We start from the raw sequence: 17,727 nt of genomic DNA on the forward strand, positions 1-17,727 counted from the left end.
AATGGACTGAGACCTGAGATGAAGGAGTTGCTGGAGAGGGCTGATGGCTTCCTTGATGTGATTGAGAGTGGTGAAGACTTCCAATGTGATGGATTTGAAGCACTAGTTGGGGATTTTCATGAACTTGTTGTGGGAAAGAGAAAATCAATTAGAAAATCCAAGCAACAATCCCGGAACAGGAGAGTGACTGAAGCAAAGAAATTGCAAAATGTACCGAAACGTCGACTATATGCGAGGACACAGGACCTGTATAGGAGGAACCCTAGAAAGTTGGCTGATCTAGTCATAGATAATAATATTGCTACACTGAATGACCAAGGTAACCCTGTAATACCACAGCCCATCAAGGAACTGCATGAGGCATATAGCAAGCTTTGGGGTACTGAAACTACATCTGGAAGCATGAATATTGAGCAGCTTCCGTTAAAGAGCACACAACAAGTATTAACGAGCTTCTCAGAAAAAGAAATACTCGACAGAGTTAGAAGGATGAAGAGAGGCGGAGCACCTGGACCTGATGGAGTGACGGTGGATGCAATTTTGAGATGGTACGGATCATGTTATCTAATGGCGAAAATTTTCACTATTGTGATAATAAAAGGACATATACCCATGGAATGGGAAGCAAATCGAACCATCTTCATCCCGAAACCTGGAAAGGATGCTAGAGAAGCCGATGCATGGAGACCTTTAACTATCGGCTCTGTCATATATAGAATATTTGCTGGATTAATTGAGAAGAGAATACACAGAAACGTTGCTCTGAATGTACGCCAACGATGTTTCCAACCTGGGCAGGGTTGCCAGATAAATTGCGCCACGCTGGATTGTGCCCTGAGAGTCGCAAGAGGTGGGAAAGTTTTATATGGTGCGATTCTTGATATGAAAAAGGCATTTGATACTTTGCCGCATTGGGTAATTCTTGAAGCTTTGCAGAAGAAGGGGATGCCAAAAGTGTTGACTGACCTGATCAAGGAAATATATAATGAAGGCTATACAATGATTAATGATATGCGAATGCCACTTTGTCGAGGTGTTAAACAAGGGGATCCTCTATCAGCTCTTCTGTTTAATATTGCCATTGATCACGTGTTCCTGGCTGCCCAAGGTGATAATGAAGGTGAAGGAGCACTCGGCTATGCCGATGATATAATTATATTAAACTCCAACAAGGAAAAACTTCAGAAGCAAATGGACTGTGTGAATGCCTTTGTTGAGCAGATTGGGCTGTCTTTCAATCATAAGAAGTGTCGAACATTTGCAATATCGAATCATAAGGGGAAATACTTCATAGATGATCCTAAGATATCAATGGGTGTGAAGCAAATAATGGCCCTGAATGAAGATGAAACATTCACATACTTGGGAGTAAAGTTTAATCTAACCAGTGGAATGTCAACAAAAGAAAACCTGGCAGCAATGCTTGAGGCATTTGACAGAGTCAAAAATATGTTCTTAAAGCCGAGGCAGAAAATAGACTTGATATTCACCTATATAGCTCCAAGGTTCTACCATGCCCTGACCATTGGGGAAGCGAACAAGACCATCCTGGCAAAGGCCGATAGTACTATCAGGAATCTTGTCCGAAGAGTGTTGCACTTGCACAATAGTACACCAGAAGGACTTTTCTATACAAGGAAGCGTGATGGAGGATTGGGATTGCCACGGCTTGAGAGACAGATCCTGAGTCGTGCCGAGGCAATCGAAGAGAGTAGACGTGTTTTCAATCGCTCCGTTATCTCAGAGTGATAGATAGTGTAAAAGTAGAAGTTGACATTCAATTTTCAATAGTTTTAATTCCGTTCAGTATGCGGTGTGGTTACTGTGATGATAATGTTTCTGAACGTGACATCATATTGTGTTCGAAATGTGCTAAAAAATATCACTATTCCTGCCAATCATTAAAAGAGTCGAATTTCCGTAAAATGTCTGCTGAGACGAAAGCCAAGTGGAGTTGTTCAAACTGCAAGGCAGGCAGTAACGTAGCTCTAGTTGGTAAGGCGGTTGAGGAGGAGGAGGAGCGGGAGGGGGCTGCTAGCAATACAGCGACTACTTCGACTGCAGCGGATTGTCTCTCTCCCACCGACCTTCAGCTTATCAGAGAACTGTTATCTACGGAACTACCTAAGCTCATTCAAACGGAGTTATCACCGCTTAAAAAAGAGATAGCTGATCTACGCGATTCTGTTGTTTTCATTTCCAACGAATTTGATTCATTCAAAAAGGAACTTGAGGCGCGAAAAAACGAACTTAACAACATGAGACGTGAAATAACTGAGTTGAAAAGTGAAAATAAACTGATGAAAAGTGAGTTAGCTGATCTGCAGAGCTACACACGCAAAGATAACGTTTTATTAATCGGCTTCCCAGAAACTGTAAATGAATCTGTCTATGAAATATTTGATAGGATTTCTGTAGGTATTGGTAGCTCCGTGAAATCCGAAAGCCTGAGTATCGCTCACAGAATGCCAAGTCGTGCTAAGGGTGCAGTCAAACCTATTGTACTGAAATTTCTAAGACGTCAGGACAAGCATACGTGGATGTACAATTTCGGAAATTCTGCTAAAAAAGATAAGACTGGACCGGGAATCTCTACGAAGATAATTCAAAAGGACTTGTCAGAGGGGCGAGTATTGGCTCTCAACCATCTTTCGCCTTTCCATTTGGATCTATTGAAGAAAACCAAAACAGAAGCAGAGAATAAGGGCTACAAATTCGTCTGGGTCAAGGATGGGAGAATCCTAGTCAAGTTAAAGGAGGGAAAAGAATGTCCTACTATCCACATTAGAACAGAGGACTTGATTAAAATATAGATCATGTTTTACTTGTTACTACAGTAATTGATCCTGTTTACTTTCAATTTTTCATGGACGTTTCTTGCTTATTAAGCAATATTCAAAGTCAAAGTGTCTGAAGTATCGTTGTCTGGTGGATAAGCTGGCTAGGAACAGAGGTACTCAGAAAACCATTGTGCTACCGATTGTGATTGGTGCAAGAGGAGCATTGCCGAGCTCGACAGTTGAAGGACTAAGAAGCCTAGGTGTCAGGACGAAGAGAGGATTGAGTGCTGTGGCTTTGGATGCCCTAACAAGCACATTGAACATGGTCCTAAGACATATTGATATCTAGCCATGGATAATGGGCGTCCAACTAACCGTATGTTACCTAACCTTACCTGATTGAGACTTAAAATTAAGATTTAAAGTTAGAATTAATAATTTAATAATTTGAAATTGTTTACCCCCTTTGTAAGAAAGAACGCTTACCTAATATAATATCTTAAAACCAAAGAAGCTATAAATTATAGACTGATGAATTTACTAATGCTGTGATACCTATCTGTTAATATATATGTACTTAAATCTATATTATCACTGAAGTTAACCTGTAATAAATCGTTTAAGAACTGAATTGTAGAACAACAAATGATGAAAATAAGTGAACATTATAAGAAATTTAAAATAATGAGTAGATATAAACTAAACCTAAAAGTCCTTCAAACTAATGTTAAGTTAATAAAAATACTGATTTAAATTGTCTTTGAAAATGAAAATGTAAATAGCATAATAATGTAAAATTCATAGCCACACCTCTCTGATTCCTTATAACAACATCCTCAACCTGTATATCCCAGAACACATAATTGAGCTCAAATGAGTGAAGGGGTCTATGGTACAGCCACACCATCTAAAAAGAAGTGGTTACCACGGGTGCTGGGAGCCCCTTGCTTGATTACCCCATCAAGCGAGCCCAGCAAAAAGAGGTAGGAATCGTGGGGGCAGTGGTTTAGATAGACAAAGACAATGCAAAAGGAAAGAAATTGCAGAAGATATATAATGATGACCCTGAGGGGAAGAATTAAGAGAACATGAAAGTCTCATTTTAATTTGAATAACTGGAAAGAGACTATTACAAGTAGAAACATGAAAGAAACAGCCCACTAAGCTGTCATTTGATAAAGTATACGAGCGTTATAGACGCTCCCCACAAAGGTGCGTACAGATTTACGCGCCGTGAACACGAGCAATTCACCTTTAATCAGCTGATTATATCTGTATTTGTACAGGAACGGTAAGATACAGATATAAAAATATTGGCATCAGCTGATTTTAAAAGTGAATTTCTCGTGTTCGCGGCACGTACATCTTCAATGTACGTATTTTGAAGACGCGCGAAATACAAGTCAACTTGTCTAAGACGCTCGTATAGTTCAATTAATATAACACTACAATATTGTTATTTTTCATTCAATGAATGAATAAATGAATAGTTGGGACATTAAGTGAATAATCCCATTGTAATTGAAGTCCTGTCTAGGGCTACTCAAACTAGCTTCAAGACTGCGTATAAAAGGGGGAATATTATTAGGCCACTTGAAAAAATATAAATTATTATTCTCACTAGAATTAAAAACGTAGAAATTTGATTAATTCGTTCAAGGTACAAGTATTCTTAGAAAGTTTTTATATATTCAAACTAACCCTCAACAACTAGGGTCCAAATTATCAAACTAAAAAGCACGGAATAAGGAAACTAGTGTTCTTTACTCCGTGCTAAAAAGTATCGCAAGGTTGACTTCCAGATAAGGTTTGTACGTTTAACGCTTCACAATATTTACACATTCAATATTATTATACAATAAAGGTTAAGTTAACTGTACACATGTCATTGTAACTTGAAATTAAACTGATACATCAGCAAAACTAAGCTTATGGCATGTAAGGTTTGTACGTCTAACGCTTTTTCACAATATTTAAACATCCAATTTAACTAAACAATACAATTTAGTTAACTGTACACTTGTCATTGTAACTTGAAATAAAACTGTCACATCAGCAAAAATAAGATTGTGTGCCGTAATATCAACATACATCGATTACAAAACTACTAGTATAGAAAAAGCAATGATACGAAATGGTTTGTGTGTGTATGAATACTAGTGGAATCGAACGTATATACTCAGGAGACCAAGAAAACGAGTATAGAGAACCTACTTATATTGGGCTCCGTATATCGAGATTACAGTGTAATGATATTTATGATAAAGGTAGCCTTGATATGTAGAATAATATATCCCTAATTTTTAATATGGGGCACACAAATGATAATAAATTGAGGAAATAATATTCAAAAAGTAAAAAATACATATAAATCAAAATTAAATGAATATTTTTTTTATAGATATTTCAACAGATTTCCTACTTTTTTGTTTTACATTAGTAGTAAGTTAGATACATTACAATATTATAATCCAGCTTTCTGCGTAGAGTTCTGTAGTAGAAATACTTATCAAAAAATTACTTAATAATTAATAAAATTATACTAATGAAAACTGTAGCAACCGCTTATAAACTCGAGTTTACGATGGAATGCTAAAACAATAAATGGTTTATAAAAATGAAAAACATTAAACAAATAAATAATAATACTGAGGGTGATGCCCTCATAAGCTCTTAGGCTTGTGCGTGGGTAATGAGTGAGCGGGATGATGATGAGAGATGACGACTACTTTATAGGTAGTCGGGACCAACGCTTTATTGGCTCCTCCGAAACACAGGGTAGCCGTATCGATGTGATTGTGCTGCTGTGGTCAAAAACTTTTGCCCCGGTCGAGATTCGAACTCGGGTTCTCTTGATTACTAGGCCAGCGCGTTATCACTTACTCCAACGAGCAAAATATTTTATAACAATGATATTTGCATCAATGATGGTGAAACATGAGATAGTTTTGGATAGAATGAATTAAACAAAACAATAAAATGAATTATGGTTGTGCCATTTAGTTGCCGACTGCAATAGTCAAGTCAGAAAAGGCACTTCAACCTTTGTTGGTCTGGTCTAATCAAATGATTAAATGCTGAAGCATAAATTTATTAAATTGCTGCTCAACCGTTGCTGAGTGTGAAACTGAAGCAGTCATACAGTTGAGCAATTCTATGTAAATTTTAATTACTATAAGTTAAATGGTAAAATAAGTAATAATTATGCCAATCACGGATGACGATCAAATATAGTTAGTGTGTAGTTAAAATATTATGATTTTGTAAAAACATTGGTCAACATTGCAAAACTAGAAAGGGATATCGCTATCTGTTTTGTCGAATGATAGAAAAAGATAGCAGCACCATTGTCAATCAAATACTGCCATTATAACGTGGACCTCACTATAGGAAGATGATACGGAGTTGATAGAAGGATGATACAAAAATGATACAAGGATAGCAGCACCAATGTCGATCAAATAGTGTCATTATAACGTGGACCTAACTCAATTCAATTCAAATTTATTGATTCTCAAAAAAATATACAACACTTTCAAGACAAAAAAAAAATAAGAATCTACACCTGCAAAGAAACCCTGTGCGCAGGTGTGAGTTGCAATATAACTAGGTGGAGATTATACAATGTGCGCCAGAGAAACTTACTTATTAGTAAGGTCAATAAAAACAAAAGTACTTCAGATATTTTTTAAATCTTTTTTTTTATATGAGAAAATCATATCTCAATTTTTTCCATACAGTCTTGAAAATGAGATCAGACCAATGGTGACCCCCATTGCGCATACTCTGATGAGGTCGATTTTTGAAATCTCGTTGCTGTATATTAATCGGTATGTTGGCAATAGCGTCGCGAATGTTGTTCTTGAGGTGTGCTATGGTCCGTGGTCGATCGACATAAACCAGAGATTTCAAATAACCCTATAAAAAAATCGCATTGACGAATCGCATGTGGAAATGAGCCTTGTCACTATAAAAAATGACCGCGTCTTCAGGCAGGTTGTCAGTCAGCATATCACATGCATTTTGACGGGCAACAAAATCGCGTTCAGTCAATTCTTGAACAACAGCCAATTTATAAGGATGAAGTTGAAGGTCTTCATGGAAAATTCGTCGGACAGTGGAGTCAGAAATTGCCATAGCAGCTGCGTGTTTGCGAGCCGAACGCACAATTGATTGCCTCACTCTTTCGATATTTTCTAGAGTTCTGATGGTTCGTTGAAGTCCATTTCTGGGTTTAGCGACACTTCCACACTCCTGAAATGAGTTCAGAATCGAATTATGGCCAGGAACGAGTCTTTGGGGAGGAATTTCAAATCGAGCGCGGAAGGTGATCGACCATTAGAAAAGAAGCTCTCAACTGCGAAGGCCCGCTGCTCTCTAGACCAAAGCATGATGGCTAATTTACTTGAGGGAGGATAAATTTGAGAACTTCCCCCTCCAGATGCGCTTCTCCTGCCCCTCTACACGATCAATTCAACGTACAGGATTTACAGATGGAATTAAATAGAGAATGCATTTATTCAAATGCTAATTAATATATAATTATTATTTAACGAAAATCCTAAATAAAATCTTTAAATCACCCCGAAGACTTCTGCTACTGCAGACATTGACAACAGGGTTAACAGCTAGATGGAAATTCGATGAGAACTACTATCCAAAAATTATTTTCCAGCCCGGGAATCGAACCCGGTACCTCCCAATTGCTAGTCAGGAATGCTTACCCTTACACCAAACTGGCAATCTCTGGATAGCAGCGCTCATTTTATACGAAGCCATAGCGGCTAACCAGTATACAGATGGAATCTGTATACCGGGTTCGATTCCCGGGCTGGCAAATAATTTTTGGATAGTAGTTCTCATCGAATTTCCATCTAGCTGTTAACCCTGTTGTCATTGTCTGCAGTAGCAGAAGTCTTCGGGGTGATTTACAGCATTTATTTAGGATTTTCGTTAAATAATAATTGTACAGGATTTTTTCAAATAAGTAAGTTTCTCTGGCGCACCTTGTACAAGGATGATACGAAGATGAAACGAAGATGATACAGAAGTGAGTAAACATTTCGCTTTTATGTTTGCACACGATCGAAAGGTGCGAGAGGTTCTGGTCTGCTAAATAACAATTCTAACTCGCGGTCCCGAGCCAGCCTAGCAGCCGGCGTTGCATCATCAACAATGCAATCCTCCATCCGTATGAAGCGTCTCATCAGCTGGGGAATACCACTGATTACTCCAATTTGTGACTCACTTTCACTCCGTGATCCAGAAATTTTTGCAGTCCGCGACCCACTGTTCGCTCCAGTTTGTGACCCATTCTCACTCTGTGATCCAAAGATTGTTGCAGTCCGCGACCCACTCTGTGTGACAAAGTGTGCCATGAAATGTCGCCTGACGACCAGCCGGCAGAGGTGTGTCAAAGGCCATGGCTTGGTGAGGGCATACATGAGCCAATCATCAACCGCGTTCGGCCTCGGTCCCATCAGAATCAGACTCATATACTTCAACTTGGTCATCTCTAGTTTGTAGCTGGAAAATATACAGAATTGTCTTTTCAATTAAATAATTTAATTGTGTACCTGAATAAAAATAAAAATATGTTCACAGCTCATGTAAAAATTACAGTTTTCATTCGATCTAGCTGTGTGTAGGAGGCAATTTATTTATTTATTTACAATGCAAATACCACTAATGTAATAACATTGAAAGATAAAATAATAAGGTAGTCCTTGTGATATTTTTCTTCCAAATTTATAGGTGACAAAGTCCAAGATAAGGTTACAATTTCACGTGTACAATCAACCAAATTTGATCATATATGTCATAAATTAATCAATTGTATTCAGGGAAATTTTCTCATGAACAAGATCTCAAAGTCAACTTTGGAAGTAATAGAGGATTAGATAAAATTGCAGGGTGAATTCAATAATATCTTTTAGTAATTGAAAACTTCTGTATATTTATATACACTTCAAAATTTTCTTTCTTTCTCTTTCTCTTTCTATGTAGATGCATAACAATATAATTATCTATAGTTATTATATTACAAATTACTTTTTCATATCATATACAGTTCAATAATTATTTTCTTAGTCTATATTATGTAAATTCATCTATAATTTTGCTGTATTGTAAGCTATTGTATATAAGTGTATAAGACAATATATATTGTAATCTACATAAATAAAGTACTCAATCAATCTCCTTTCATCCTTCTTCCTCTTTCCTTCGTCTTCTCTCACTATCGAACATTATTCTTTTTGTGAACATAAAAGTGTTTTACATTTTTCCTTACAAACTCTATCAGTGTAGTACTATGTACTATGCTGGCATTGTCAGATTGAAAACGATCTATCTCTTTAGTTTCTATCTAAATCTAAGATTTAGAATCTGTTATCTAAGAATCTATGTGTTGATTGGAATCGTATTATGTATTTCTTGCTTATATATTATTTTTATGATTCATTCATTGTATTGTTTTGAATTTGATGAAATGAATTTGATTTGATTTCATATAATGAGTGTGCATGATTGAATAAATAAATAGCATAAATTGTATAGAGGTTGTTACACCAATAGGCACAATCACACTGACTATACATCAACAGTGTTAGGCTTTGGTCCCAACAGAATTGCACTCATATACCTCAGCTTATTGATCTCTAGTTTGCAGCTGAAAAATAAACAGGATTGTCTGAATGATGAATATATAAATCACATAAAATTGTATAAAGATTACACAGATAGATACAATCACATTCATTATACTGAGTGTCCCAAGAAAGGTGTAACAGCCGAATACCATAGACTCTACATGAAATTTGCAACAATAAATGCCTTAGTTTTCGAGGTATATAGATTTACTATATGTGGTGGATTCGCGGAGGATCGGCAGCCTTGATTGCAGGTTGATTAGTTTGTGCTTTCCTCCCCTTCCCCCTCTCCCAAAGAGGCAAGATAACCTCTCTCCCTCACCCCTCCTTCATCCTCCCCGTTCATCTTTCAACCCAGCACTTCGAGAAGCGTGCTCGAGATGTCAACAACGTTTCGTTCCGTTTCTCCTGTTCCGTGGCGTTCGAGCTGAACGCAATTACCTCGTTTCGTTTCGTGATATATGTACAATATCATATAGGCCTACGCATAAAGACAGGATATCGTCAGCAGTAACTTCTACACACGAGATATAGTCCACTTCCTCGCCAGTTCCAAGGTTAGTGCAAATTAATAGACTTACTTTTGGGGCTGTCGACGTTTTCGTGAATTAAATCTTAACTGTACCCCAATCCGTAGGTTTAGGGACAGGACGGGATTACCAATATGTTTGTAAAACGCCAATAACTAGAATACTATCAGTCAAAATCCAATTTCAAGGATATGGTTAGAAAGAGGGAGAAATTTTCAATACGACTCATATAATTTGTTCCTTGTTTTGACGTTTCTAAACTTTCTATCAGCGTTCAAACTGAAATTTGGCTTTGAACTCGACGAATGTTCTTTTTTCAATACTTTATTTCAATATAATATCATATTCAATTATTATGTTCTTCATGATATAATATTTAAATTTGTATATAAATATTTTATTATATATATTCAAGTGTCCCCACACAGGGTAGCCTATAGGGAACACATATTAGAAATTAGGAAACAATATTGTATTTGATTTTTGGAATGCATTTGATTGTTTAATTATTTTTTTGAATAAAGAATTTCAATTTCGAGCGTTCCAAAAACGTTCAAAATCGTTGAATAAAGGCAAAATTATATTATTTTTATCGGAAATTTCTTCCTCTCTTCAACCATATCATTAGAATTAGATTTTGACTGTTGGTTTTCTAGTTATAGACGTTTTTCAAAAATATAGAAAAATCAATATATCTGGAAAACTGAGGTCGATATAAGAAAATTTTACTGAACTGGATTTGCAAATTTCATGTAGAATCAATTGCTCTTTGCTTTGGCTGTAACGCCCAATGAGATTCACTTTATAAAGTCAGACTTGCTACCCTTGTCTGTCGTAGACATAGCAGATATAGCTGTAATCCTATAATTTCCTTTTCCTACAGTTACGTTGAAAAGTGGCCATTGCTGCACTGATTACAGAACGCAAAGAATCACTTTTCCGCTCTAGTGCGGGAAAAATTTTTCTGCACTCCAGATTTGCAACATGGCAACGCAAAATACTTAGTAGGTTATATGGAGCAACAGTGCAGCAAAATCAAAATGAAGTTGGTAACAGTGACTGCTGTGGCTGCTATTATAGTGAGCAGAGGTGCAACCAAGCACAACGCGCTAATTATTCATTAGATATTATAACCAAGGACAACGAGGACTTCAGGATTTTAGGATTAAGGTTTTTATCAATAATAAAATTACACAGAAAAACATTTGATGGATTTCAGGCAATTTTACCCATAATTACCCACTTTTCATATTCAATGGTAACTGTAGGAAAAACTTAATGTGAAATACGTGCGCAAAGTTCCTCTGCTGCACTCAAGAAACCATTCCGCCCTCGCCTACGGCTCGGGCGTAAACGTTTCTTTCGGTGCAGCAAACTGTCACTTTGCGCACTAGTTGCACAAATAACTATTGAAATCCTAAAATCCTATAATTTGAGTTTATAACGTGAATCCCACTACAGTATTTATTTTTTACAATACAAGTGACACTGATTCAAATAACGAATACAAATAACAAGTTACTGTCGAACATACACACAGACGCACAACGACTTTGGCCTTGAATTGAAAGTAAGAACTCGCTCACGCTTGTTTAACTACAAAGGTGGATTTGAAGCGACACTCACCCGGCATAAACAATCAGCTGAACCATTGCGAGATGTTGGGAAGACCTGGCCAAGAACATACAATCCCTGGTGCCGTATTCCAGTTTGGCCACCTGGTTCACATCGGCACCCAGCCCTATAAGGAACGCCGCCAATCGGAATCTGTGTAAATCATTAATTGCATCATTACATCATTAATCAATCATAAATGTATTATTACTCATTGACACATATTATTCAAGGCAATTTGTATAGGGTGCGCCACGGGGAACGGACGTTTTTAACGGAAGTTGTTATTTTATTTTATACATTGAAAATCACAATATCATTCTCAACTCATGAATGATTGGGAAGAGAGCAACAGGCTTGGCTTAAAGCCCAAAACTGTTTTTTTTTTTTGATTGAGCAATGTTTCATTACCATGGAATGAATAGTTTAATCAAGAATTAGTTGTTGGTTGTGACTATTTATTATTGAATTGCATGGTAAAGCTCAAATTGATTCCCATTTGCATGTGTGAGAGTGTGTGTGTCTGCGTGTGTGAAAGTACATTTTGATAAAAATTAGCAGTGTTGTCAGCTCCTACTAACGGGCAAAAGACTTTGTTCTTTTTTGTTAGTAGTAATTTTATTTTGCTCTGTGAAAATCATAAGTTTGTTTTTTTCCTTTTCTCTTATCATATATATTTTTTAGTTTTAAATTACAGTATGTTATTATACTCAAGAGAAGGAACTTGTACTATAATATGTTGTACTTGTTTTGATGCAAAATAAAGAATTATTTGATTTGATTTCCCAAATTTACATAGAAATTGTCCAAAAATAGGTTATGATTATCATTTCATAAGTTTTGTCCAATTTTGAGTCCAAAATATATATAAACTAGGAATTTGGAATTTAGATATTACGCATTTGGTAGGAGTTGGAGAGGCTACACTCTACCTTCGCTGTTCCACTATGATTTGATACGAAAAAAGATTGGGGTATAATATAATAAATGATGATGAAATATCAAGACCTAAACAGCTCAGTATATAAAGAGTGACGTTTTAATCCTGTTACCCTTATTCACAAAAAAGTGTGTAGCAATTTCAAAAAACATATCAAACTTATTTCCCATTTTCACACAATATACAACATCTTCTTCTATATAATAAGAGGTAGTAGGGTTGTGTTTGTTCGTATGTTCGTCTGTTCGCATCACAACATGTCAACTTGTGGATTGCATAACGGAAAAACGGGAATGATTTAGATCTCCATATTTTGAACATAGATTCTAAAAATATCAATCTCATGCACCTGGAAGCCCAAATTTCAATTTTCCTTCTAGATTTTTCAGAATTAATGTTCAAATTCATCTATGCTACCGTAGGCTACATGAAGTTCCATAGCCCAAAGTGTGTCTTTTAATGAGCAGGTTATAAGACTACCATTTACGAACGTTTATGTAGTGCAGCGGTAAAACGCTTGCTTACGGAGCGATGGTTCCTCGATTCGAATCCCCGATGCTTCCCATTTTTTTTGTTCTTAATTTTTTCCCTCGAAACGTATTATTATCAAATATTTTTTGAAGGAATTTGTTTTCATTACTATTGAACTTGGATTTTATCAAATAATTATTTTTAATGTAAAATTTTGCCACCAGTACAAATGAATTGGACATAGTCCAATTGGACACAGTCATGCTGTAGGCCTATAATTGAATTTCATAAGAAAATCATGAATAGATCACAATAAAATAAGTAATAATTTATATTCTTCAGTTATAATGTACTATCAGACACGAATTCCCAGTGAAACGAGTATTTTAGGTATTTTGTTTGGAATTGGGAAAACAAAAGGCTGCCTGATTCAAATTGAGGAGGATCCTTATCGAACTAAAATTTATTGATGTATTGGAAAAATCAATGTGATTCTGTGAGGTTTCCAAGTATTATGTATTCTTCATTTTTCTATACTATAATAAAGGAAAGAACTGGCTTATACACGTAAGGAATAGGGAATTATGTTTGACGCATCACGTCTGAAATATACTCAACTGATTAATTCGAAATTTTGCATATAGATTCCTCATTAACCGAGGATGGTTATATTTTTTATTACGTCAAGTTTTCATTTTGCAGTTTTAAAATAGACCCTTGCGAAGCACGGGTTACCTACTAGTGATATAATAAAATAAGAATGAATACTATTAAATGAATATTAAAATCACCACCATCTACAGCTGCGTACAGAATTTCCCAAGGTATCTAGAATACATTGTATTCAGTACGTATGTACAGCGAATTGTATTCTAGATACATTGGAATCTATACATATAAAAGCGAAATGGCACTCACTCACTGACTGACTGACTGACTGACTGACTGACTCACTCACTCACTCACTCACTCACTCACTCGCAGAACTAAAAATCTACCGGACCAGAAACGTTCAAATTTGGTAGGTATGCTCAGTTGGCCCTCTAGAGGCGCACTAAGAAATCTTTTGGCAATATTTTAACACTAAGGGTTGTTTTTACGGGTTTAAAGTTCGTCTTTTAGCATGTATATTCTTTTTATCCCAATCTCTTAATTATTATAATATTGAAATTTCCATATCATATGTTACTATAGAACTATAATCTAGATAGAGTACCTCTTCGAAACAGTTGTTAACTGGTAACTAAATTAATAATTTTGTCAGGTTGGCATTAAGTTGAGTTGACTTTGTTAGGTTGGCACCAAGTTGAAGATTCAAATGCATTTATCGCGGAAAAATTGATTGGGCACTGCTACTTCAATCCTGGGAATATTATATTACTAGCCGTCAGGCTCGCTTCGCTCGCCATATCCGTTTAGCCAGACGTTTAGTCTGGACCCCCGACTGGATTGTCCTAACATATGATGAAAATCCTCAAATGAAAAATGCAGGCGAGCGAAGCGAGCCTGCTGATCTCACTCTTGGACGATCCAGTCGGGGGTCCAGGGGGCGGAGCCCCCTGGCTAGACGGATATGGCGAGCGAAGCGAGCCTGACGGCTAGTTTCCTATAAGCGCCACGAACATTCATTCATTTCATTTTGCATATAAGCTGATGCTATGCTTATTATATTTGAACGTTACTGTTTTCGTACAAATACAGATATAATCAATCAGCTGATAAAAAGTTGAATGCGCGTGTTGGTGCACTACCTCCGTAAACAAAGCCATAGTGCATTCTGGTGACGTCAGCACAGGTAGGGTTCCTACACCAATAAAAAATTGAGATTTCAGCTGATCTATATCAGCTAGTGTTTTTATTGGTGCAGGGGCCCTACGTGTGCTGACGTCACCAGAATGCACTATGGCTTTGTTTACGGAGGCAGTGGTTGGTGGCCCTCAAGTCTGTACGCTGTTAAAGATAGACAGACAAGGATAGCAAAACAAAGCTAATAAGATGCTGACTTAAGAACGTGATTCTCACTGCAGAAAGGCTATAAGGATGTGCGTTCAAAATTTAAAGTTGATTGATCAAAGCGTTGAGTATTCCGCTGAAGGAGGGGTCGCCAAATTGCCTCTAGGGCACCTGGTCACCCTCGACTTAGCCTCTTGACCCACATTTGTGCCTGGAGTTTCACCCATCTCTAGTCTCTTGGGTTTTTGTTTTTGCCCCTCCAAAACTCTGCAGGGTCAAAAGCCTCACCTCTCCCAAAAAGTTTTGCCTGAATGGCCGCCCTTCTTTGAGGAGTGGTGAGTTTTGGTCCCTCCACCCACAAACTCGTGACCTACGTGAGTTCCACTCCTGGCTTCTTTGTAGGTCCTTCCGCTGAAGGAGGGGTCGCCAAATTGCCTCTAGAGCACCTGGTCACCCTAGACTTAGCCTCTATTTGTGCCTGGAGTTTCACCCATCTCTGGTCTCTGGTCAGTTTGGTAGAGAGTTAGTGGGGAGGATATTTTTTAATATTCTTCCCAAAGAATGGACATTGATATGTCCAAAGCTCCGCCAATTTATGTAGATGCATAACAATATGATTATTATCTATAGTTATTATACTACAAATTGCTTTTTCATATCATATACAGTTCAATAGTTATTTTCTTAGTCTATATTATGTAAATTCATCTATAACTTTGCTGTATTGTAAGCTATTGTATATAAGTGTATAAGCCAGTATATATTGTAATCTACATAAATAAAGTACCCAATCAACCAATCAATCAATCAATCAATCAGTCTCTTGAGTTTATCTTTTTGCCCCTCCGAAACTGCCCTGATGGGGCAGATCCCGTGGGTTTGAAGACAAGGCAACTTCTGGAGTTGCCTTGAGGTCCATTTTATTCGCCTCCTACGACAAGCATGGATACTGTGGGTGAATTCTGGTTTTCAACACATTCTTGAGTACGATGATCGACTCAAAGCTCCCCCAACCCACAGGGGCTGTTGGATGTTACTCCAGGTATATCATTCATTATTGTTTTGATTGGTGAAATGGAATGAAATGAAATGAAAAAATTCTTTATTAGGCGGAGTTAGGACTTTTAAGTCCTCTCTACCACTCAACCTGAGTACCTAGTACGTACGTACTAGTATAAATACTACTAGTACTACTAGTGCGTACTAGTATGAATCACATTTACTTCCCATGGATAAATTGAAAAATCAACATTCAAAATCCGTTACAATTCAACGAAATAACGTGTTCTTCCACTTGCATCTTTGGGAACAAGATGGCGACCGTGATAGAACTTGGCAGAAGTCTATTCTGAAGATGACTTCTGCAGATGAACGGCACAGTATGAGAGACTACCAGCGTTTCATAGCTTCACAACAAAGAACTACTAAGACTACCAGCTAGAGTCGACAGTGAAATTTGGAATATAAATGCCCCATACCATGGGATATCTTCCTATATCATTTTGTTAGTGATACTGTATTATCATGTATAGTGATACCATAGAGAAAATATAGTATATAGTGTGGTCCATGTTATAATGGCAGTGGATAAAGATAGAAGAATAGCGATGCCGATTCTCTACATTGATTAATTTTATTTCTACACTGTTAAAAACATAATTGTTATCGTTGTGGACCTAGAAAAGGATAGTACCACCGGCTTTGTCGAATGATAGACAAGGATAGTAAAACCAAAGTTTATCAAATACTGTCATTATAACGTGGACCTCACTATATACTATATTTTCTCTATGGTATCACTATAAATGATAATACAGTATCACCCACAAAATGATACAGTATCACCACATATGATACAGTATCTTCTCAACTTGATACACAACACCATAATTTGATACAAAACTTGCAAACTCACTTCTCATGCTCTACGAGTGTGGTGAGCGGTGTGTACCCTGTGATCGGGTTGGATTGATTGATATCGGCGCCATAAGCCACCAGCAGCTCCACAATGGCTTCAAACGGTGACGTCACATCGGCAGTGGGCGTGGCCGAGGGTGATGTGGGTGTGGCCGAGGGTGGTGTGGGCGTGGCCGGCAATGAGGGCGTGGCATTGATCACCGTTTCGACAGCTGCAAGCAGTGGAGTGCAGCCCAAGACCGTGTTCACTGCATTTGGCCTGGCACCTAAACCATAAATCAATATTCATTTCATATTAAAACAGAAACAAAATTCTATAGTGAGGTCCATATTATAATAACAGTATTTGATTAACATTAGGGCTGCTATCCTATTCAATCTCAATTATCTATCTATATATATATATATATATATATATTACATTTGAGTGTTTCGCGGATGGATATATTATATGTAAAAGAATTAACCGGTACATCCGTTTGTAAGTCAAAACAAACGGATGTACCCGGTTAATTCTTTTACATATAATATATATATATATATATATAAAAGCGAAATGGCACTCACTGACTGGCTGACTAACTGACTCACTCACTCCCTCACTCACTCACTCGCATAACTAAAAATCTTCCGGACCAAAAACGTTCAATTTGGTAGGTATGTTCAGTTGGCCCTTTAGAGGCGCACTAAGAAATCTTTTGGCAATATTTAAACTCTAAGGGTTGTATTTAAGGGTTTAAAGTTCGTCTTTTAGCATGTATATTCTTCTTCTCCCAATCTCTTAATTATAATTGAAATTTCCATATCATATGTTACTATAGAACTATAATCTAGATAGAGTACCTCTTCGAAACAGTTTTTAACTGGCAACT

General features: G+C 37.0%; 2 protein-coding genes across 4 annotated transcripts in view; one reads left to right on the forward strand and one right to left on the reverse strand.

Annotated features, from left to right (window-relative positions):
* Positions 1 to 1,925: 1,925 nt before the first annotated feature.
* LOC120350290 lies at positions 1,926 to 2,813 on the forward strand. The gene has a single exon (XM_039422914.1). The coding sequence runs from the start codon at positions 1,926 to 1,928 to the stop codon at positions 2,811 to 2,813; it is 888 nt and encodes a 295-aa protein (XP_039278848.1).
* Positions 2,814 to 5,624: 2,811 nt separating this feature from the next.
* Positions 5,625 to 17,727, reverse strand: part of LOC111056199 (ankyrin-3) — a 51,297-nt gene continuing 39,194 nt past the window's right edge. For 2 of the 3 annotated variants that reach the window (XM_039424788.1, XM_039424786.1), the window contains exons 8-9: positions 11,587 to 11,727; positions 5,625 to 8,306 (exon numbers count right to left, since the gene is read on the reverse strand). In XM_039424788.1, coding sequence (XP_039280722.1) covers positions 7,850 to 8,306; positions 11,587 to 11,727 — 598 coding nt within the window. In that variant the 3' untranslated portion in view covers positions 5,625 to 7,849. Of the gene's footprint in view, positions 8,307 to 11,586; positions 11,728 to 16,853; positions 17,122 to 17,727 lie in introns of all 3 variants that reach the window. The other variant, XM_039424787.1, reaches the window with a different exon arrangement.

This window comes from Nilaparvata lugens, chromosome 3, assembly GCF_014356525.2.
Source record: "Nilaparvata lugens isolate BPH chromosome 3, ASM1435652v1, whole genome shotgun sequence".
Lineage (NCBI taxonomy): Eukaryota > Metazoa > Arthropoda > Insecta > Hemiptera > Delphacidae > Nilaparvata > Nilaparvata lugens.

What these genes read in the sequence shown, in the direction of transcription:
- LOC120350290 (XM_039422914.1), top strand. Translation starts at nt 1,926, where the DNA reads ATGTCTGCTGAGACGAAAGCCAAGTGGAGTTGTTCAAACTGCAAGGCA.